The following is a 23,239-nucleotide window of genomic DNA, read 5'->3' on the forward strand; positions in this document are numbered from 1 at the left end:
AAAATATATGCGGGAGGCTGGATTGTAGGAACAGTTGGAATAACTTTACGTCATAAGATTTATACACTGCTTGGTTGTCAAAAAATGAAACAAAAAAACTCAGCGGTTTACAAAAAAAAGATGAGACAAAATTTTCAACGAGGAAAGTTAACAACAATGTAAGACTTTCGCAAAAGTTAGAATAACAATAGACTTATGGTGCTGGAGGAGACTCTTGAGAGTCCCATGGACTGCAAGAAGATCAAACCTATCCATTCTGAAGGAAATCAGCCCTGAGTGCTCCCTGGAAGGACAGATCGTGAAGCTGAGGCTCCAAGACTTTGGCCACCTCATGAGAAGAGAAGACTCCCTGGAAAAGACCCTGATGTTGGGAAAGATTGAGGGCACTAGGAGAAGGGGACGACAGAGGACGAGATGGTTGGACAGTGTTCTCGAAGCTACGAACATGAGTTTGACCAAACTGCGGGAGGCAGTGGAAGACAGGAGTGCCTGGCATGCTATGGTCCATGGGGTCACGAAGAGTCGGACACGACTAAACGACTAAACAACCACAAAGACAGATAAAAAACTCGCACCAGCTTTCTAAACATCTGGGTAGGCTGGTCGAAACAGAAATGTTTTTTGCAGGCGCCAAAAAGAGGACTGTGAAGGCATCTGCTTGGTGTCAATATGGGATGCTGCTTAGACCAGTTCTCCGGAAGAGGAAAAATGCCTTCTGCTGATCCTGTTCTCTACCAGTCTGAACCGCAACCCAGAGACACTGGGCCTCGCATGGTCTTTCCACCGCATCCATGCCACCGAGAAGCACACAGGAAGCTGCCAGACTAGGTGTCGGCAACCTGCGGGCCATGGGCCAGAAGCGGCCTGCGGAGGCTGTTTAACCAGCCCATGAGCCGCCCCAGAACCAAGCCACCTGCTTGGCGAGTCCCTGTGCTGCTAACCGGGGCGGGGACTCGCCTGAGCAGCGTCGGAAATCGCGTCTGTGCATGTACTCACGCGCGCTCGCTATCCGGCCCAGGGGGACTGATCCGGCCCAGGCAAGGTAAACCTTGCTGACCACTGTGCCAGACCATTTGCCCATCCAGCTCAGTATTGTCTATAACAAGGGATGTCGAACCAGTCAATCGCGATCGACAGGTCAGTCCCCTGATGTCCACTGTCGATTGTGGTCAGTTGTGTGCTTCTTTATGACTGCTAGGTCCCTTATAATCGCTGGCTGGAAGAAGTCTCGGCCCCCCCCCTACTTTTTTTTTTAAGCGGTGTTAGCTGGTGTTTCCCTAAAAAGCTCAACCACTCTGACCTCCCCCCCCCAGAAAAGCTCAACAACTTTGGTTCTCCCCCCCCCCCAAAAAATGGGTAGATTACTGCCAGTTGGTTTATACTGGGATTAGTCTCGAGGACAGGGGTTGGCAACCTGCGGCCCACGGGGGGTTGTTTAAACGGCCCACAAGCCGCCTCCAAACTGAGCTGCCCGCTCGGTGAGTCCCCGCACGCTGCGTTAAACCGGCACAGCGCAGAGCGGGCGCCCGCTTCCGCAGCGCTGGAAATCGCATCTGCACAGACGCGATCTAGCCCACGGAGCGATCCCCGCGGGAGTGAACCGGCCCAGGCGAGGTAAACCTTGCCAACCCCTGGTCTAGGGAGTTGGGCATGGCTGGTCTACACCAACTGGCAGCAGCTCTGAAAGGTTTCAGGTCTGTCTCTCCCATTCCTACCTGGATTGAGCCCGAGTCCTTCTGTGTGCCAGACAGATTTTCTAAGAGGGTAGTTTTGATTTAAATCAAATTGATTTAAATCACTAGTCAGTAAGACTTGATTTAAATCACTTTTTTTAAACAGAAAGACACATTGTTGCTGGTATAACCTTAATATTGACAACCAGGTGCAGGTTTCCTTTTTGGAATAATAAATTTTCAGAGTAGTTTTTACAGTTATACCAAAAATTACCAATTTGCTTGTATTATTAGAAATACATAAGACAGATAATTGTGGAATTGTTGTGTTAACTGTTTATATTAGGATACCTTTTCTGCTGTACTTTATTGGAAGGAGAAAAATACAGTAGTCATTTCCTTAATAACAATTTAAACAATTTATTTAACTAAAACAATAACATTATAGCATATGTATCCATGTTTGTTAACTAATGTGGTCAAATATTTTTTTTTTTTTAAAAAAATGTAGACTGAGTTTTAGCACACATGAAAACTTAAAACAAATCCTTATTTCCTGATGAATAGCCTTTGGACTATAATGTAACTTAAATAGAAAACTATCTTTAGAAATATTTTTCCAAAGCATTTTATTTTAAAAATCAGATTTAATTTTTTTAAAAAATCCAATTTAAATAAATAAAATAAATAAAATTGGATTTAAATTTAAAAATCCGATTATTATTATTATTTAAATCACAGATTTTTATCCACCCTGTTCTCTACCACTGAACCATACCAATTCCCCACCCCCAGTCTCATTCAGATCCAGCTCTCTAAGCAAAGCAACATTCGTAAGTCCTTTGCTGCTGACGTTCTGCTCAAGTTCGAGTTTTTTTTAAAAAAATTATTAAACAAATTTAACAGAAAAAATTATCAATCAGTATAGCCAATTACATTCCCCCCTCCCCCCCCTGAGACTTCCCTCAGCTCCCCCCTCTGGTTTATTTGCACGTTATTCTCTGCATGTTGTAAAATTGTACATATCTCTACCTTCTCTATCCTATGTTCTCCTAATAAATTGTGAATGTTTATTCAAAACCTGCCAAGGAGTCCAAGTTATTTTGTTGTCTTTTTAAATAGTTTGTAAAAAGTTCCCATTCTTCTTTAAAGTCACGATTGTCCTCTCGTACCAGTCGTTTGTGTGTTTGCTTTGCCAGTTCCGCATAACTCATCAGTTTCTCTTGCCATTGTTCTTTCGTTGGGACTTCCTCATTCTTCCATCCTTGTGCTAACAAGACTCTTGCCACTGTTGTAGCATACATTAATAAGTTCTTTGTTTTCCTTGGCAGGTCTTGTCCTAAAATCCCTAACAAAGGAGCTTCTGGTTGGGTTTTTTTTTGTTTTTCTTTTGCAAATGTCCTTTAAACATTTTTTTCAGTTCATTATATATCATCTCTCAATTTTTTTAACCTCTCTACATTCCCACCACATATGATAAAAAGTGCCTTCTTTTTCTTTACATTTCCAAGGTTCTGCTCAAGTTTTTAATGAAGCCGACGGCTCAATTGCAAGGAAGCTCGGACTGGATTGCCACATCCCCCTAACATGTGCAGAGACCAGCTTGGAAGAGGAGCTGTGAGCCAGATGCCCTTTATTGAGCACATTTCATCTCGAGACTTACATTTTGCAACATCTCGCATCAGGTTTCAGAACATCAACAAGTGCAATCTTTTGGGAACACACTGAACTGTGATGGTATAAATATGTACCATCACAGGCCCTGGAGCTGAAAAACGAAATTTCTCGGCTGAGGGGAAGTAACAGATGCTCAGAAACATGCCAAGGAGGTGGATGGGAAGCCTTGAGCTTCACTCCTCAGCACACTTTCCTAGGAGTAGGCACCCACTGAACACAATGGGGCTTACTTCAGAGTAAACAGGCCCAAGACTGCAGTGGATATATAGAACACTAGTCTCATTCAGCCCGTTAAGAAAACGGGCACTAGAGGTGCAACGGGGCCACGGCCTTCCCTCCCTTTCTGCGCTCAGCTGCGGGGCGCGCCAGAAACGCAATTAAACAAAGTGCTCTCCCGTCGTGTCCCGCGGCAGAGCACAGAGAGTGAGGGAAGGCTGCGGCCCCGCTGCTCCTCCCACGGGCCAGGTAGGGTTGTCAGGAGGAGGAGGAGGAGGCGGACCAAGATGGCGGCATCAGGCTCCCGGCCCAGCGGCCCCGGAGCCCGGAGCCCGATGCCGCCATCTTGGTCCGCCGCCGCAGAGGAACGGGAGGCAGAGGGTTGAGGGGGGGGAGAGAGAGAGCGCTACGTCCCGCCTCTTCGTCCAGTCCCTGTGTCCGTGGGGCACATGCGCATTAGCGCAAACCCAGGGACACAGGGAATACTGGACGCAGAGACACAGGGACTTTATTATATAGGATAGCCATTGTGACTAGCAGCCATTGATCTCCATCTCCTCCTAATTTTTTTAACCATCTAGGTTGGCGGCGGCCGCTGCCTCCTACAGAAATGAGTTCCACAGTTTAACAAGGCCCTGTGTGAAAAAGTCTTCTTTTATCTGTCCTGAATCTGCCAGCCTCCAGCTTCACTGCATGACCGTGAGTTCTAGTGTTACGGGAAAGGTTTTCTCCCTTCCACTTTCTACCTGCCATGTATAATTTCAGACCCTTTTCTATCACGCCACCCATTTACACGCTTTCCCCTCTAAACTACGGTAAAAAAATCCCAAATTCTGCAACCTTCCTCACAGGGGAGCCACCAGTTGAAAAACCTGCCGTCCGACAAACAAACCTGTTTCGCTGCAAACACACAGAGCCGGAGAAAACATGCTGTTAAAAACAAGACAGCGTTTTGCCTGGATTCGCATGAATCTTACCCGACGACATTGCAGTTCAGAAACAAGCCTTTCACCCACTGCTTCCTAGAACTCTAGTAAGTAAGCAAGCAAAGCTGTGGAACCACACCCTAAACCTCTGTTTGCTTTTCAGTAAGAGTGTGGCATGATAATAATAATAATTTATTATTTATACCCCACCCATCTGGCCGGGTCTCCCCAGCCACTCTGGGCGACTTCCAACAGAAGAATAAAACACAATAATCTATTAAACATTAAAAGCCTCCCTGAACAGGGCTGCCTTCAGTTGTCTTCTAAAAGTCTGATAAGCATGGGGCTTATCATGCTCCCAGCTAAACAAGTCCGCTTTGTATAGATTTTAGATCCCAGTCCTGAGCAGGAACCTGGCTAATCATTCCCTCTGACTTTGGTTAGCCAAGCCGCCTCATCCACATGAGGCCACAACATGGGAGACTTCCCAGGTATACTAGTGTAAATTTCCCCCCGATTTAAATAGTCCTATTTAAAAAGAAAGCAAAAAAGATAGATCCCTGCATTTGGTGGCTTTCTGGTACCTCGGAAGTCAAACGGAATCCGCTCTGGAAGTCCGTTCGACTTCCAAAACGTTTGGAAACTGAGGTGCGGCTTCTGATTGGCTGCAAGAAGCTCCAGCAGCCAATCGGAAGCCACATCAGATGTTTGGGTCCCAAAGAACGTTCACAAACCGGAACACTCACTTCCAGGTTTGTGGAGTTCGGGAGCCAAAACATTCGACTTGCAAGGTGTTTGGGATCCAAGGTACTGTAAGACGTTATGTAAAGGCCAGCGTTAGAAACTCTGATATCTAAGCTAGGTGCCAAAGGGCACCTGAGACCAGGGTTACAGTCGCCAAAATGGAATGCCTACTTGCCACTTTCCAGCCAGAGTGCTCGAAAGGTGTATTTTTCAAACATGGCTTTTTGGTTCCTGAAATTCATTCCGATTGTGCAGATAAAATATGATGGGTAGAATTCTACAGGATGCGCTGCTAGTGTGTGAAAATAGTCAAGATCCAAGAATCTCCAAGCGTGCACCTCCAAATGGTGGAGACATCAGGTTCCCCTGGGGCATCTTCACTTGATCGCAACCGGCCGATGACCAGCTGCAAAATGGGCCTGGCGAATTTCAAATGCTGGTAAAGGCCTGAAGAACTCTGTACAGTACCTGATTAACTGGCAAGCCACCTGCCTGTCCTTCTATAGACCTGGTAGATTGCAGGAATGACCTGAGAACTTTTGTTGGTGGCAGCACAGTGTTAAAGACCATTGTACGGCAGTGACCAACCAAAGAGCATTTTCTGTTGTTGTGCCTGTTCTGCTCCATAGGACACACCATCAGTGAGCTGCTTCAGAGGTCTTTCAAATACACAACGAACTACACCTTTGGCCCCATGGAAATGATGTGCTCTTCTTCTTCTTCTTCTTCTTCTTCTTCTTCTTCTTCTTCTTCTTCTTCTTCTTCTTCTTCTTCTTCTTCTTCTTCTTCTTCTTCTTCTCACTCGTAGCCGAGTAAGATTGTCTTCCATGAACACAGTCTTAACGGTGAGTCCATAAGTGATTGTGGAGGCCAATTCTGGATCCACACGTCCTTCCACAGTGGGGACACAGGTTTCCGGACGGGAGTTGATCACGGTGAGCATTTACCAAGCGTGCCTTCCTCTTAGCACATTTCTCCTTCGCGTCCTGAGTTCGAGCGTCTTCTAAGTCCATGACACCTTTGGTAAAGGCTGTTCTCCAACTGGAGCGCTCTCAGGCCAGTGTTTCCCAGTTGTCTGTGTTTATACTACATTTTTTTAGATTTGCCTTGAGACAGTCTTTAAACCTCTTTTGTTGACCACCAACATTATGCTTTCCATTTGTAAGTTCAGAATAGAGCAGTTGCTTTGGAAGAGGATAATCAGGCATCCACGCTACATGACCAGTCCAACAAAGTTGATGTTGAAGAATCATCACTTCGACGTGGGTGATCTTGGCTTCTTCCTGTCTTCCCAAGTGATGTGTAACAATTTTTGGAGAGCCTGCTCACCACGACAAGGTGATGATCCAGCGAGTGAGAAATTATGTGCCATCACTGAGCTACCACTCCCTGCAATGCAGGAATGTCAACTGAATCCCAACCTTTCTGAGCTATATCAGAAAGGAATAGGCTACGAGCAGGGCAGGTCCAAGGGGTTCCTGCCAGTCTTCCAGCCGGTTCCCTAGGGGGGCTCCTGCAATCCCACCACCAGGCCTTCCGGGCGCTTTCGTCCGAGTCCATAAACGCAAAGGGATCTTGCACCTTCTCCCAGTACAAGCAGCAAGAGCTTCCACAGCCAGCATTGACCAGCGGAAGTGCACCAAGAGAGGAACAGCAGGCAGAGCCAGTTGCAAGGGCCCTTCAACCTCTGATTAATGCAGAACAAGGCACCCAGTTATTATTTTTAAATAGCTGCTTGCCAGGAACAAAATGGCTTGCAAGGCACAGAAAAATCTCATCACAGGCTTTCAAGATCACCCGGCCAACCCTTTCTGCAGGGGAAAAACTACTCGCACTTGCCAGAAGGGGGCCTAGATTAGTGCTGGTGAACCTGCGGTCTTCTGGGTGCTGCTGAACTACTACCCAGCCCTGGGTATGCAGGCTGGGGCTGATGGGACTTATAGTTCTGTAGTGCCTGGAGGGTCAGAGGCTGAGGGGGTGCAATGGTAGCGGACCTGGGTTTGCATGCCTTAGGATTTTGACACTTGTGTATATTTTTTAGGACCCACATTATTTTTGCAATTTTAAGTTGTCGAATCTGTTTCCCAGCATTGTGTAATATTGTCTTTCAATATTCATGTTGTGTTTTAATTGCACACCGCCCTGGGACCTTAGGGTGAAGGGCGGGTTAATAAGCAGGAATAGTAATGTTGCGGGCATCTGTCTGTCTCCAAAGACAATGGAGTGCGCCTCTGGGGGTGAAGTCAAACTGCTGTGTTTGCAGCACCAAATTGACCTCTCCGGGGTGCAAGCCTGGGCAGCGTGTCTGGAGGTCCTGGGCTGCCCAGACGACAAGACCTCCTCTCTGCCTCACTGATGTGGTCCAAAGGAAAGCAGAGCAAGGTGTTTGGCACCAGCTGGTCTGCAGGAGTTGCCAGAAGGAAGCATGCAAGACACCACCCAACCATCTTAGGGACACCGCTCCAGATCTGGGTAGGGATTACTCCCTAGTCTGAGGTCCAGCGCCGAGGGCCTTCTGGCGGTTCCCTCGCTATGAGAAGCTAAGTTACAGGGAACCAGGCAGAGGGCCTTCTCGGTAGTGGCACCCACCCTGTGGAATACCCCCCCCCCACCAGATGCAAAGAGAACAACAATTACCAGACCTTTAGAAGGCATCTTAAGGCAGCCCTGTTTAGGGAAGCTTTTAATGTTTGATGGATTTCTGTAATTTAATGTTTTGTTGGAAGCCGCCCAGAGTAGCTGGGGGAACCCGGCCAGATGGGCGGGTATAAACTATTATTATTATTATTATTATTATTATTATTATTATTATTATTATTATGTCTTTTCTTCTCCTGAATATGTCCTGCGCGGCAACGTAGGTTTAGGATCAGAGTTTTCCTTCTCCTAGATGGGCTCCCTTCCCAGGTTGAAGAGCCAAACAAGAACAACAGGAGACTGGGGGGGGGGGGTCCTGAGACCACATAACACCGGTCTTGAAAGACCTACATTGACTCCCAGTACGTTTCCGAGCACAATTCAAAGTATTGGTGCTGACCTTTAAAGCCCTAAACAGCCTCAGTCCTGTACACCTGAAGGAGCATCCCCACCCCCATCATTCAGCCCGGACACTGAGGTCCAGCTCCGAGGGCCTTCTGGCGGTTCCCTCCCTGCGAGAAGTGAGGTTACAGGGAACCAGGCGCCCGCCCTGTGGAACACCCTCCCACCAGATGTCAAGGAGATAAAACAACTATCTGACTTTTAGAAGACATCTGAAGGCAGCCCTGTTTAAGGAAGCTTTTAATGTTTGACGTTTTATTGTGCTTTTAACATTCTGTTGGGAGCTGCCCAGAGTGGCTGGGAAAACCCAGCCAGATGGGCGGGATATAAATTAATAAATAAATTATTATTATTATTATTATTATTATTATTATTATTGGGCTATGTGAAACCTTCAGCTTCCCAGGCCATCCCTGTGATTCTATGTTGACTTCACTTTGTCTTTTTGATGTTTAGTGTGATAAATCTTAGGTTGCATTCAGCTTTACAACTTCTTCTGCTCATCCCTTACTTTCTCTGGACCTTGAGGCAAGAGATCATATTGGAACTATCTTCTGAGAACAGAAGAGCAAGCAAGGCTTCTTTGTTTCTCCAACTAGATGGTTAGGTAGCATTCGCTATCCGGCTCAGTAGTGGCGCCCGCCCTGTGGAACGCCCTCCCATCAGATGTCAAAGAAATAAACAACAGTCTGATGTTTAGAAGACATCCGAAGGCAGCCCTGTAAATGACTGATGTTTTAATCTATTTTTTATCTTTTGTTGGAAGCCACCCAGAGTGGCTGGGGAAACCCAGCCGGATGGGCGGGACACACACACACACACACACACACACACAGAGAGAGAGAGAGAGAGAGAGAGAGAGAGAGAGAGAGAGAGAGAGAGAGTAATGGTTCTGGCTTTGAAGAAATCCACTCTATATATTCAATGCACATACAAAACACATAACTCCCCCAAAGAATATTGGGAGCTATGGTTTCCCCTTCTCAGAGTTAGAATTCTCAGCTCTCTTAACAAACTACAGTACCCAGGATTCCTTGGGGGAAGCCCTGTGCTTGAAAGGCAGCAATGCTTCTGAAGCCCAGTTGCTGGAATATTCAGGAGGGGAGAGGGCTCTTGTGCCCAAATCCTGCTTGCAGAATCCTGCTGGCCGCCACTGTTGAGAACCAGATGCTGGACTGGATGGGCCATTGGCCTGATCCAGCAGGCCATTCTTATGTTCTTTGATGTGTGCTGAAGATGCTTTAAATACGGTATATTCCACCTAAACATTAGGAAGAACTTCCTGACAGTAAGAGCTGTTCGGCAGTGGAATTTGCTACCAAGGAGTGGGGTGGAGTCTCCTTCTTTGGAGGTCTGTAAGCAGAGGCTTGACAGGCATATGTCAAGAATGCTTTGATGGTGTTTCCTGCTTGGCAGAGGGTTGGACTGGATGGCCTTTGTGGTCTCTTCCAACTCTATGATTCTATGATATGCTGTGGATCTGCTCTTAGTCCCTAGAACTGCCAGCTGAAAGTTTCAGGTCAGAGGCAGCAGGAAAGGCTTTCTGCATGCCCAAAATCCCAGAGAGCTGCTGCCAGCCAGAGCAGAGTATACTGAGCCCAACAGAGCAATGGTCTGTCATGACAGCCGGCAGCTCTGTACCTTCAGCTGAAGCTAAGGAAATCGCTCAGCTCTCGTCCCTGGACTTGAAGGCAAGCCAATGCTTCTGGGCTCTTAAAAACCTGGGACACAGCCCCTTGTCACAGATTTGCACCGGTCAATTTATACAAACAGAGGCAAATGTAGGGGGGGGGGTTGAGCAAATTCAGAGCAGAAGGTAGCTGGGATCCCATTAGCAGTGCACTTTACAGCATGCCAGGGATCCATGTAAGAAAAGTTTTTTAAAACATTCTTTTTTGGGGGGTTGGGTGAGGTGATGAAATGCTTAGTGTAAGGGGGAGAGAGTATAGAGAACCGCCCCCTATCATCAGGAGCAGCTCCTCCCCAAGCAGCCATGGAAGCGCAGGGTCTGAAGGAGGGAGTCAGGAAGCAGAGAGGGAGAGCCAGGGCTCCGGCAGCATGGGAGAGCCCCTGCTCCACAGGCGGGAAGAGAGAGAGACAGAAAGGGGGGGGGGAGAGGGAAAAGACGGAGCGTAGACCCTTTCCCCCGGCACCGGAATTAAGGAGGAGGAGGAAAGGGAGGAGATTCGCTGTCCCTAGGCTCTTATGTTGGTCCCAGGGGCGAAAAGGGGCAGTGCCAGATTCTGACACGGCAATAGCGCGGACATGAAACAGACAGCTCATCACGCTGTAAATAATGTGCACCAATAAAGACTCTGGAAGACAAGTTTGTGGAGAGTCGTTACTCAGGAGTAGCCGTAATAACCTCTGACATTTAGGATGAAAGACACAGAGCCCAGCCCCGCTGGGCTATGCCTCAACAAAGCCCCCCCCCCAACTCCAAGAGAGTAACTTAGGCTTCAGAAAGTTTAAGTGCACCCTCCTCCAAGTCTCATTTAAAACCACATTTTGGGGCACCATGGTGCCATCTTCAAACCAGACTTCCTCAACGCTGCTGAAATCAGTGTGCCTTTCTATTGGGTAAACCCAATAAAGGACTGTGGTACACAAACATATCTTTAGAACCAAGTGCCGTTGAAACCAAGGAGACAGATCGCCGTTGGAATCAAGCCTCAAAACGTGTTTACTCAGAAGCAAATGCCACTGGTTCCCATGGGGCTGACTTTTCAGTTAAGTATATTTTGAATGCACAGCCTGAGGCATACACAATTTTCTTTGGATTAAGCCCCCCAAAGCCCTTACATGGATTTTTCAAAACATCTTCTATACGCCACTCAATTCAGACAATGCTGAAACACTTCTCGAGGGAATAAATTAATTCGCCTGCTTTATTTTATTCCAAAAACCCTTAATTTTATTAGAGAGCCTCAAAGTGGCACCTGCATCAAGGTAACATATTCTTCATGTTCAATCTGTGAATTAATCAACTACAAGCAGATGGCTAGCATATCAAAGGGTGTTTAATGAGCTGCCCTTCTTCTTCAGTGAAAGATATTAGGACTGGGACATAAATATCATTTAACATAAATTAATTACCTCTTTCTGCGCTTAAACCCTTGTGTTCACACAGTTTTATACAAGACAGCTATTCCTTCCTCCCGAATGGAAGGTGCCTGCAGAACCTAAAATATTTCTTCATACAGAATGCTGGAATTCAATTTAACACAACCAAGGGTGGACTTCATAATTTAGGACTGCATTTACCTACAAGTAAGCCTCAGAGAGCTGCGGGGGAGGATTTACTTCTGAGTAGGATTGGGCTTCAAGTGTCAGACTTTGGTTTTTAAACTCAGATGGTTTGCTTCCTCATGTACTGCATAAACTATGGAACTCACTTCCGCAGGAGACAGTGACGGCCGCCAAGTTGGATGACTTTAAAAGAGGAGCAGACAGATTCATGGAGGATAAGGCTTGGTGGTTGATAGTCATGATGGCTCTGCCTCCACAGTCAGAGGCAGCAATGCTTCTGAATGCCAGTTGCTGGAAGCCACAGGAGGGAAGAGGGATCTTGGGTTCGAGTCCTGCTTGTGGGTTTCCCATAGGGGCATCTGGTTGGCCACTGTGAGAACAGGATGCTAGACTAGGTGGGCCACTGGCCGGATCCAGCAGGCTCTTCGTATGTTCTTTATATTCTTATGGTGTCTAACTTAGCTCTCAAAACAAGAGTTTTGCACTGCTGGGTTTTCTAAAAAAAATATATGCCCCGCTTTTTCCTTGCAGGCAAACCCAACCAAGTTAATAACAAAGGTAAACAATGTATTTAACATCCAGAACAAATCCAGCAGCAACTTTATATATAAAGAAATAATTTCACCTTGCGGTACTCAAGTTCTGTTGCACATTGAATAAAATAAAAGTAGTTCTGTTGGTATACTAGTTCTGTTTTAAAAAGAAAAGCCACACTCCCAAAGTTCTCCAAGAACTCTAAAAACATCAAGCGTTTATAGGATTGAAAGTGCACACATCAACACAAACATGCTTTCTATGGCTGAATCCTTATAAAGCTAGTTGCTTGTGGAAAAGATGGGACCAGTGACAGCTAGTGCCCCGTGGGCCTGGTGTGGGGGAGGCAAGGAGGCCCAACAGTAGGTGGCGCTAGAGAGCCAACTAATTCTAATTTTATCCCCATCCTTCTCCTCTGTAAGAAGAAGAGGAGGAGGAGTTTGGATTTGACATCCCGCTTTAACACTACTTGAAGGAGTCTCAAAGCGGCTAACAATCTCCTTTCCCTTCCTCCTCCACAACAAACACTCTGTGAGGTGAGTGAGGCGAGTGAAGTCTGAGAAGTGTGACTAGCCCAAGGTCACCCAGCAGCTGCATGTGGAGGAGCGGAGACCCGAACCTGGTCCCCCAGATTATGAGTCCACCGCTCTTAGCCACTACCCCACGCTGCCTCTGTAAGGGCAATGTTGAGATGGAGGAGGATGAGGAGGTTGACAGGTTGTGTGACCCCCCTGAACTGGTTGTAAGCAGGGAGACAGAAAGGTGGCAAGTTGAGGCTGGTGGGCAATGCCCCCTTCCTCTGAATGGGCCAGCCTTCACCGAGATCTGTAGGCTATGAGAAATTAGATCAGAAAGCCAGTTTGAGTAGAAAGCGGGCCAGGGGAGACTTAAGGGGGATCACGGGACATAGAAATCCATGCAGATGGGGAGACTGGCCTTACACACTGCTGGTTTTCAGAGAGAGAGGGAGAGGAGGAGGAGGAATATAGCATGAGAACCACGGTGGATTTACTGATTAGTGACCCCGACTACTGGGGCCTGGAAGCCCAGGGTTCAAATACACACACTTGGCCGTGAGCTCAGTGAGTGACCCTCGGGTCTGCCACAGACACTCGGCCCGTTTCCCAGGGTTGTTGTGAGGATTAAATGAGGACCATGGACGCCGCTTGGAGAAACAGGTGGGCTATACGTAACTGAATCCCCAAAAGTAAACCAACGCCCCCAGCTGGATCCGCTACAGAAACGTCAACAATCAAAAGTAAACTTCCCGTTTTCCATGGAACTTCCCAAACGTCTCCAAGAAGCGCCGAGCGTTTCAAAGTTTGGGCTAAAGAGGAGCAGCCTCGTTTGGGGACTTGCCTGCTTCTTTTTTTGCCCAGACCGGCCGAGATCTCTCTCTAGGGCCGCTCTCGCCCCACCTCCCACCCGGGACAGGACCTCCTCCTCCTCCTCCTCCCGGCCGCGCGCCCCCTTACTCACCTGCGTCCGGCGCGCAACAGGAGCGCACGGGCGGAGGCACAGCTCCAGGAAGCGCGGCGCTTTCCCAGCGCGGCTGCTTCCTCTTCTCGTCCCATCCGGCCCCGGAGAGCCCTCCCTCGGCAGTACCTCCACCTGGCTTCCTTTCCCCAGAGACTCCTCCCCCTCCTCTCTCATGCTCAGCTCCAGCCTCGCCGGCCCTTGCTGTTTGCGCGTCTCCCTGGCACCTGGGCGCTCCTTCCGCGGCGCCGCCTGCTTCCCTTCCCAGCCGCACCTGGCGCAGGTGCGCACGGAACGGAGAGCCCGGCCAAGACGGGGATGGCGATTCTCTCCACATTTCCTGGACGAGTCAAGTACCCTCTGGGGGCGAAGGCAGGAGGAGACCATAGTTGCTTATTTATTTTCTTCTTTTTTAAAACCATGCCTCCAAGTTGATTAAAGTGGTACACATAATTCTCCTCCCGCCACCATTTTATCCTCACACAGCAACCCTGCGAGGTAGGCTGTGATGGGCCGAAGGTCAGGCAGGGAGCTTTATGGCCGAGTGGGGATTTGAACCCTGGTCTATCAAGTTTTAAGGCAATGCTCTTGCTAGTATAGCACACTGGCAGACTTACGTGGCAAGGCACACAGCTGATCTTTGAGAACACTATGGCACAAGAAGCGGTCTGGTTGGAGCTGTCAGCTGACAACGGGCACATGGTATATTTAAATATACATGGTATATTTAAAGCTCACCCAATGCACATTGAAAGCATGTGACTTACCCCCCAGACACCTGGGATGCATTTAAGGTCCCCAACTCTAATCTGCAGGTTGCCATCTGATTGGATTTTTTTCTGATCCTGATTTGATTTTAGGATGTATTTTAATTGATTGCCTAATTGATTGCCTGATTTTATATTAATGTGTTATACATTTGATGTTAGCCGCTCTGAGCCCGGTTCTGGCCAGGGAGGGCGGGGTATAAATAAAGATGATGATGTTGATTTGAAGGATTAGACAAATTCATAGAGGAAGGGGCTTATCGACAGCCCCCAGCCATGATGCCTACAAACTTGGAGGCAGTAATGTTTCTGAATACCAGTCGTTGCAAGCCCCAGGAGTGTGTTGATCTTGTGCTCAGATCCCATTGGGGCATCAGGTTAGCCACTGTGTGAACAGCATACTGGACTAGATTGGCCCATGGGCCCGATCCTGCGGGCTCCCCTTACGTTTGTGTTAAGATGCAGAGCAGGCTCCCATTCACTTGTCGATCATGATCACTGCATAACCTCAAGGATTCTCCCGGCATTCGAAACGCATCCCAAAGCTACCACTTCCTGAGAACCAGGGAGGTGACAGAATGCCCCGCAGAGACTGTCAGATCGATGGGCCTGCTTTCTATGCCTCGCACATGTCTCAGCCTGAATTACAGCGCTGCTACGGTGCGGTGATGGACGCTTAGGTGCCACATAATTCCTTCCTGGCAATCGCTTGTCCAATTTGTAACTTGCAGAGGTGCCATAAAACACCCGTTTAATTGACTGCATCTGGATGCATCAGCTGCCCAAAAGAGGCTGCCAGATTTTGGGTCCCTCTGCAGCCTTGGGAGGCAGAGCGACAACAGTGATTATGACGTCTCCGACTTCCAAGCGAGTGGCAAGATTTAATCTTCGGACGAGGCACAATTGCACGCTGCAGGGGAGACGGGGCAGAAGTCCACTCCCAGCTTCCAGGATGGAGAGCCACCTGAACATTAAGGCTGCAATCCAAACTCCTCCCAACTGGGAGTAAACTCCACTGGATTCAGGACAGCTCACTTCTAAGTACAGTAGCCATGATCAGGATTGCGCTGTATGGCTGCTACTCTCCGCGTACTTAACTGGGAGCAAGACCAACTTATAAGGTTGGTCTCTGCTGGAAGGAGCAGGTTCCTATCTTGGGGTTACTCCTGGGGTTACTCCAGTGTTGTCCCTGCAATACCTGTTTCCAGCTGTTTTGGACAGAGATGATTTGCTCCATGCGCCATGGCAGCTTCCAGGCTGGATTACCGCAATGTGCTCTACGTGGGGCTGTCCTTGAAGACAGCCTGGAAACTTCAACTAGTCCAAAATTCAGTGGCCAGATTGCTAGCTGGAATTTCCTTTCAGATTTCATATACCAGAGGGCCTTCTCGGTAGTGGCACCCACCCTGTGGAATGCCCTCCCACCAGAGGTCAAAGAGAACAACAATTACCAGACCTTTAGAAGGCATCTTAAGGCAGCCCTGTTTAGGGAAGCTTTCAATGTTTGATGGATTTCTGTATTTTGGTGTTTTTTTGGAAGCCGCCCAGAGTGGCTGGGGGAACCCGGCCAGATGGGCGGGGTATAAATAAATAAATAAATTATTATTATTATTATTATTATTATTATTATTATTATTATTATTATTATTATACCCCCATGTTTCAAAACAGTTGCATAGGTTGCCGGTTCACTTCCAGAGCCCAATTCAAGATGCTCACATTAGTATTTAAAGCCCTAAACAGAGGCATTATTCTGGGATGAGTCTGGAAGACCTGGGGGCTAGGCAGCACAATCCTATAATAATAATAATTTATTATTTATACCCCGTCCATCTGGCTGGGTTTCCCCAGCCACTCTGGGCGGGCTTCCAACAGAATATTAAAATACAATAATCGATTGAACATTAAAAGCTTCCCTAAACAGGGCTGCCTATACAGTGGTACCTTGGTTCTCAAATGCCTTTGTACTCAAACAACTTGGAACCCAAACACTGCAAACCCAGAAGTGTGTGTTCCGCTTTGCCAACTTTTTTCAGAAGCCAGACATGCTCCATTTTGAGCGCCACACTTGCGTTTTGAGTGCCACGCTGAGGTCTGGGTGTGGAACCCACTTCAGCTACTGATTGATTGATTGATTGTGTGACTGCAGTACATTGTTTATTGCTTTCATTTTATGGATCAATGGTCTCGTTAGATAGTAAAATTCATGTTCAATTGCTGTTTTAGGGGTTGTTTTTAAAAGTCTGAAACGGATTAATCCATTTTGCATGACTTTCTCTGGGAAAGTGCGCCTTGGTTTTGGAACGCTTTGGTTTTGGAACGGACTTCCAGAACGGATTAAGTTTGAGAACCAAGGTACCACTGTAAACATGTCTACTCTGAAGTAAAGCGATGCTGTGTTTAACACGACAGTATGTACTGGATTGCGGCCTTATTCATTTTAGAGAGAGAAGACAACATGCAAGGAAATGCCAGAAATTAGATTGCATTCCCTCCCCCCCCCCTCCCATGAAATTAACAGGAGAGACTGTCCACCTGCATGAACTCAAAACAATCACTTACTGGAGGCGTCGGGAGATTAAACATTGCATCAATACCACGCTTCACCTCTATGGATTTTAATGCTTGTCGTTAAGCTGGCTGTTTGACAAACGCAACAGAGGTGATATGCTATTATTGACTTGGTGTAATAAAAATTTATATTACAAAAATAAAAATAAAATTTGGAAGGGCGGGGAGTTTTTATGGGCTGCTTTATGAGCGTTTTCAGCGACTCCAGAGAAAGGGGCAGATAGCGATTGCCGAGGGAGTCAATACAAGAGGGTAGCAGATCTGCAGCAAATCCATCAACTCGGTGGAGAAACAGGAGCTCTGAACATCCAGCAAAGCTCAGTTATTTGGAAAATGCTACTAAACCCCCACCCAGGATAACAGGGATATTAATTTAATAAGTTTCTTTGCACCATAATAAGAAGCATCAAACACAGTAACTGTTGGTCAAGTATCTTGCAAGAGAATGGTTTCGTCTTAACAACAGTAATAGAACACAGTACAGTGGAACCCAAACACTGGAAACCCGAAGTAAGCGTTCTTTTTTCGGAAGCCGAACATGCTGTGTTTTGAGTGTTATGCTGAGGTCTGTCTGTTTTTGCTATTTATTTTGCATTTTTGTTTTTGTGGCTCTTTTTGTTTTGTTTTTGTGACTGTGTGGATCCCAGTTCAGCTACTGATTGATTATGTGACTGCAGTACATTGTTTATCGCTTTCATTTTATGGATCCACGGTTTGGTTTTGGAACAGACTTCCGGAACGGATTAAGCTTGAGAACCAAGGTACCACTGTATTATTCCCTCTATTTCCAATGTCTGGAGTGTGAGCGCTATTCCTTATGTCCCCAAATCATCACCACTCATGCAAAAAAGAAGAAGAATAATAGAATCATAGAGTTGGAAGAGACCACAAGGGCCATCCAGTCCAACCCCCTGCCAAGCAGGAAACTCCATCAAAGCATTCCTGACATATGCCTGTCAAGCCTCTGCTTAAAGACCTCCAAAGAAGGGGACTCCACCACACTCCTTGGTAGCAAATTCCACTGCCGAACAGCTCTTACTGTCAGGAAGTTCTTCCTAATGTTTAGGTGGAATCTTATTTCTTGTAGTTTGAATCCATTGCTCCATGTTCACTTCTCTGGAGCAGCAGAAAACAATCTTTCTCCCTCCTCCATATGACATCCTTTTATATATTTGAACATGGCTATCATATCACCCCTTAACCTTCTCTTCTCCAGGCTAAACATACCCAGCTCCCTAAGCCGTTCCTCATAAGGCATCAAGAGGAAATCCAGTTTCCAGGAGCACCAAAACAATCCAAGGCCACAGAATGCTGACTGTCAGAGGTTGCACTTTGTTAAGAGAGTTACTAGAAGACCCCTACTCCCCACCCCCCAGAGTGACCATTCCCAGAGTTCTCTGGGAAGAGTGATTCCTTGTTAAACTATGTTGGCAATTGTAGCTCTGGGAGGGGAATAAAGGAATCTCTTAACACCTCTCATTACCCTGAACAAACTACGACTCCCAGCATTCTTTGAGGGAAACCATGAGCAGGCATCCCCAAACTTCGGCCCTCCAGATGTTTTGGACTACATTTCCCATCATCCCTGGCCACTGGTCCTGTTAGCTAGGGATCATGGGAGTTGTAGGCCAAAACATCTGGAGGGCCGCAGTTTGGGGATGCCTGGAAAGTGATATCATACAGCTCCAAATGTCTGGATGCGGTCCATGTTCTTCGGCACCCTTTCACATTATGAACTATTTTCTGTCCAATATAGAACTGGAATTTGAAACCAACTAAAAAAACTTTTTAAAAACGTGGTTGTCTTTTGCTTCGAGTTGCTGTGGCAAAAACGCAACTCACGTATTTGATAAGGAATAAAATTAAAAATTAGATGGGTACAATCCAGCTGTTTGTAAGTACTTTCGAAAACATCCATTTTGGCTGGATGGGTTGGAATCGCAATCTTAGGCACATTTACTCATAAGTAAATCCTTCTGATCTCAGTGAAATCTACTCTCAGGTAAGTGTATTTAGTATTGTGGCCTTAAGTGCCCATCTGGCTCTCAACCAAAAGATTATAAAAAAAATTATATTAAAAAATTATTAGAAGATAAAGTCCTGACCAGAGAAGAATGGCAGATTAAGTTGATTGATTATGCTGAAATGGCAAAAATGACCAGAAGAATCAGAAACCAGGAAGACCAAAATTTCAATAAAGAATGGGGAAAATTTTAAATTTATATTAAAAACCTTTGTAAAGAGTTAAATTATTAGGATTAGAATAACACTTGTAGTTTAATGGTGAATTTTGGATATAATGGAGATGTAAAAGATTTGGGTTATTTTAAAAAATGCAGGAGGGATTGACTAACAATAGGACCCACGAAGGGGAGAAGTCCAGGAGATTCTTTGGAATAATGTTATTATGTTGTATGTTGGATATGTGATTGTAAAACGAAAAACCATATATTAAATGCCCCCTGAAAAGCAAGATGAAAAGACTTGGATGGTCTATTTTGGCAGCTAAGGGAGAAGAGAGTTTGTGGGGTGGGGGTTATGGGTTTTGCTTCCGTTTCATTATTTATTTTGTGTTTTTCCATATTGTATTTTTTTTTAATGTTGTGAACCGCCCTGCGATCTTCGGGCAAATGCCGGTATACACGTTCCACAAATAACAATTTTAAAAAGCCGTTTCGACTTCTTTCTCACAAAAGTCACATACAGGCCCAGCAAGAACAGACGAGCTTTGAAATGGATCTTCGTGGAGGTCATTTATTGAGCTGCAACCGACTCGCTCATCGCAGATCAGGAATGCAAGATGGCTGCGTTGAATGCTATCCTTTTGCAATGTTGGTGTCCTGCTTGTTTGGTCTGCTATACTGACTTATTTTTTTTTAAAAAAACAACAACAACAACTATTGTCTCTGTAGCAAAGGCACATCCAAGACAGCGCCCATCTGAAAGAGGTAAATACCTCACGTGAGGAAAGACAAATCAGTCCCGGCGAGTTGAAGTCTTCCACGCTGCAGGTCGGACCTCACCACACCCGGCACCGGCCAATCACCTCTTGCAGGATCCGGATCCCTTCAATGCTCTTGTCCTTCAAGGCCAACGCCAGGAGAACTGGCTTGTTCCCAGCTTCCTGAGAGACCGACGTCACCAGGTGTTTGGCACAGATGTGGACGAGGGGCTGGAAATCAACCCGTGTTAGAAACTGAGATATAAATTCTTAAGAGTCAAATGACACCTTAAATCGAGGTTATGGTCCCCCACAGCGATATGCCTAGGCGCTTTTTTTTCCTTACAGGATTACAAAGCAAATGGTCTGCGGGGCAGCGCAGCAGCAAAAGGCTTGCCTCTTTGGGTGCTGTGCGAGCCAGCTGATTTGCAGGGCACAAAAAGAGCTGATGGGCATGGCATTGCAGCCACGCCAGGCTGCCAGGCGGAGATGTCAGTTGCCAAACTGGCATCCAGACATCTCCATGCAAGAGACCAAGGGCTACCTTATGACATTAGAGCCACCTCCTTGAGGCTCGGGTCCCCTGGATATTTCTCAAGGGCCCAAAAGGCAGCCCATTTCCACCACAAGTTGCTCACGTAAATGCTGCCAGCTGTTGTGAAAACGTATCACAGCCGGTTGATTTAACGGTATGCAAGAATTTGGCTCCAGTTTTCCTCTTCCCTCCCCATTCTTTTTTCCTTCTGTGTCGTGTCTATTTAGGCCGATAACCTTGCAGGCAGGGACCGTGTGCTTCTCTGAACAGAACTGAAGAAGAAAGAATGAACGAACAAACCTCGTCTTTGCCAAGCAGGACTTTTGTGGTGAGCAAAGGGCTGCTGATGCCGTCGGCCACCACGTTCGGCTCCACCGAGATGAGGGTCCCCATCTTCCCGTACTGGGTCACCACCACCAGGATCGTGTTGGCAAAGGCTGTGCACACCACCTCGGTCGGGATGCCCTGCACCACCTCCTCGGCCTGCTTGGAGTCCACAATGGATCTTGTGGCCATGGCGATAGCTTTCAACTGGCAAAAACAAAACCCGCAAGGGAACGTTATTTGGCTCAGACCTCACAACCAGCAGGGAACAAACAGCCAGCAGCACACCGATGTGAGGCTTCCCTTGAGCTTGGCCTGGAAGCTGCAGATAGTGCAAAATGTCGCAGCAAGATTGCTGGCAGGAGTAAGACCCTGTGAGCGTTTAATACTTCTGCTCAGAGATCAGCACTAGTTGCCGATTTCCTCCTGGGCCAGGTTCAAGGGGCCGATATTAGCAGCATTCGAAATTAGCCAGGCACATTTTGCACCTGGCTATCAGCCACTTGCGACCAAGCAAAGATGCCCAGGTACCATGATGGTGCCTGACATTCAAAGTGTTGGTGCTGACCTTGAAAGCCCTAAACAGCCTTGGCACAGTATACCTGAAGGAGCGTCTCCACCCCCATCATTCAGCCCAGACCCTGAGGTCCAGCTCCAAGGCCTTTCTGATGGTTCCCTCCCTGAGAGAAGCGAAGTTACAGGGAACCAGGCCTTCTCGGTGGTGGTGCCTGCCCTGTGGAACGCCCTCCCATCGGATATCAAGGAAATAAACAACTATCTGACTTTTAGAAGACATCTGAAGGCAGCCCTGTTTAGGGAAGCTTTTAATGTTTGATGTTTTATTGCTTTGTTATTATTAATATTCTGTTGGGAGCCACCCAGAGTGGCTGGGGAAACCCAGCCAGATGGGCAGAGTATAAATAATAAACTATTATTATTTTAAGTACTGTACATTTAATTAAGATATTGACTGTTAAAACCCCATATCAGTCGTTTTTATTGTTTATGTAGAGAATTATGCAGAATTTCTGGTTTGATATGCTGGCTGTTTGCCATAATAAACATTGACTGACTAAATAATAATAAATATTATTATTATTACATCGCCACCATCTGGAGCTGCAAACCCGGCGATCCTTGGATCTTGACTATTTTCAAGCAACACATCCTCCAGAATTCTATCGGTGATATTTTATCTACACAATCGGAATGAATTTCAGGAAACAAAAGGTCGTATTGAAAAATACAACTATCAAGCCATCTTGCTCAAAAATGGAAACAAGGCATTCTGTTTTGGTGACTGTAACCCTGGTTTAAGAACCTGAGTTTCCAACACTGACTATTAGAATATAAAGCCCTTGATGACTTGGGGCCAGGTTATCCCCTTGACAGCTTCGAATTGCAGACCTGGCAGACGTGTTATGCTGTGCCACAAAACACCTGTTCCGCATTTGCAAGAAACCAATCTTTTAGTGTAGCAGCAACATACACTTTGGAACTCCCTGCCTGTTGACACTGCACAGCCGCCTTCTCTGAACTGCTTTCTGCACCTGCTAAAAAAACTATTTCTTTAGGGAAGTCCACTAGGCCTGTACAACCCTGAGAAGTGCTTTTTCAGTTTATCTCTGAGGAAAGCGTTCCCTAGGGAACATAAATTCCAGCCTGGGCAATAATTCCAGGCTGGACTGGGGGCGGGGAGGGGGGAGAGAAGGCCGGATCCTGTGGGCTGGCTACACCGGAGGAGGGCTCTCTCACAACCACCTGTTAAGTTTGCAAGGCAGGCAACCTGGAATGAAGGGGTTGCTGCTTTGGTATCCTCCTTCCTTCCTTTTTACCGCCTGCTTAGAATTTTAGCGTCTGCGGAGTTAATCCTAGCAGTTTGCAAGGCAGCGGGTCGGGGGAGGAGCGCTGCTTTGGAGATCTGCCTCTTCCCTTTTTCCCCAGGATTTTGCGTCTTCCTAAACATTTACAGAATTATACAATGACGACCCAGGATTTTAGCCATTTGCAGATTTGCTCTTTTGCCGTTGTACCTACCTAGGATTTTTTTTTTTGGGGGGGGGCGGTTGGCCAAACGCGTGCGCCTTTGGAGAGAAGGCCAGGGGGCCGCCGAGCGCGCCCCGGGACGCAGCCGGTGGCCTCGCGCCGGACTCTCCGGCTGCGGGAGCGTCGCGCGGCCCCTTCCCAGCGATCGCGGCCGCAGACCGAGGCTTCTCCTGCGCAGCCCGGGCAGGGAAGGCGAGGGAAGCCGGGAAGGGAAACGAGACCAAGTCCGCTCCGCCTCCGATGCGCTCCCTCCGCCGTGCCGGCCGCGCTTCTCTTTGCGCAGCGGAAACCCGCCTCCCTCGCTCTTTCTCCGGCGCCGCCTCCTCCTCCTCCTCTTCGGATCGCATTTCTCCTCCCCTCTTTGCAGGCGCTGCCTGGGCGGAGCCGAAGCCGAGGAGGGCGAGGGGGCCTCTGAGCATGTCCCAAACGCCCTCTCCGGTCCGCGCAGCGTGCAAGCCGCGTGGAGCGGGGCTTGCTTCGCTTCCCTTCTCTGGTGGTCTCATAAGTGTTGATTCAATTGC

General features: G+C 47.3%; 2 protein-coding genes across 5 annotated transcripts in view; both read right to left on the bottom strand.

Annotated features, from left to right (window-relative positions):
- TMEM184A (transmembrane protein 184A) overlaps positions 1-13,674 on the bottom strand; it is a 37,337-nt gene extending 23,663 nt beyond the window's left edge. Inside the window, exon 1 of one of the 3 annotated variants that reach the window (XM_035131446.3) lies at positions 13,538-13,674. The gene's annotated coding sequence lies outside the window, so the exon portion shown is untranslated. The remainder of the gene's footprint in view (positions 1-13,537) is intronic. The other 2 variants (XM_060282495.2, XM_088657071.1) reach the window with 2 other exon arrangements.
- A 5,925-nt stretch (positions 13,675-19,599) lies between these two features.
- On the bottom strand, positions 19,600-22,999 carry PSMG3 (proteasome assembly chaperone 3). 2 transcript variants are annotated; one of them, XM_035132306.3, is made up of 3 exons: positions 22,710-22,999; positions 20,649-20,879; positions 19,600-20,044 (listed from the first exon to the last, which is right to left on the bottom strand). In XM_035132306.3, the coding sequence occupies exons 2-3, from the start codon at positions 20,862-20,864 to the stop codon at positions 19,892-19,894; spliced, it is 369 nt and encodes a 122-aa protein (XP_034988197.1). In that variant the 5' UTR covers positions 20,865-20,879; positions 22,710-22,999; the 3' UTR covers positions 19,600-19,891. The 2 variants fall into 2 exon arrangements, with proteins under 2 accessions (XP_034988197.1, XP_088512773.1); XM_088656647.1 differs by lacking the exon at positions 22,710-22,999 and adding an exon at positions 21,775-21,863.
- Positions 23,000-23,239: the final 240 nt, after the last annotated feature.

This window comes from Zootoca vivipara, chromosome 13 (genome assembly GCF_965207765.1).
Source record: "Zootoca vivipara chromosome 13, rZooViv2.hap1.1, whole genome shotgun sequence".
Taxonomy (NCBI): domain Eukaryota; kingdom Metazoa; phylum Chordata; class Lepidosauria; order Squamata; family Lacertidae; genus Zootoca; species Zootoca vivipara.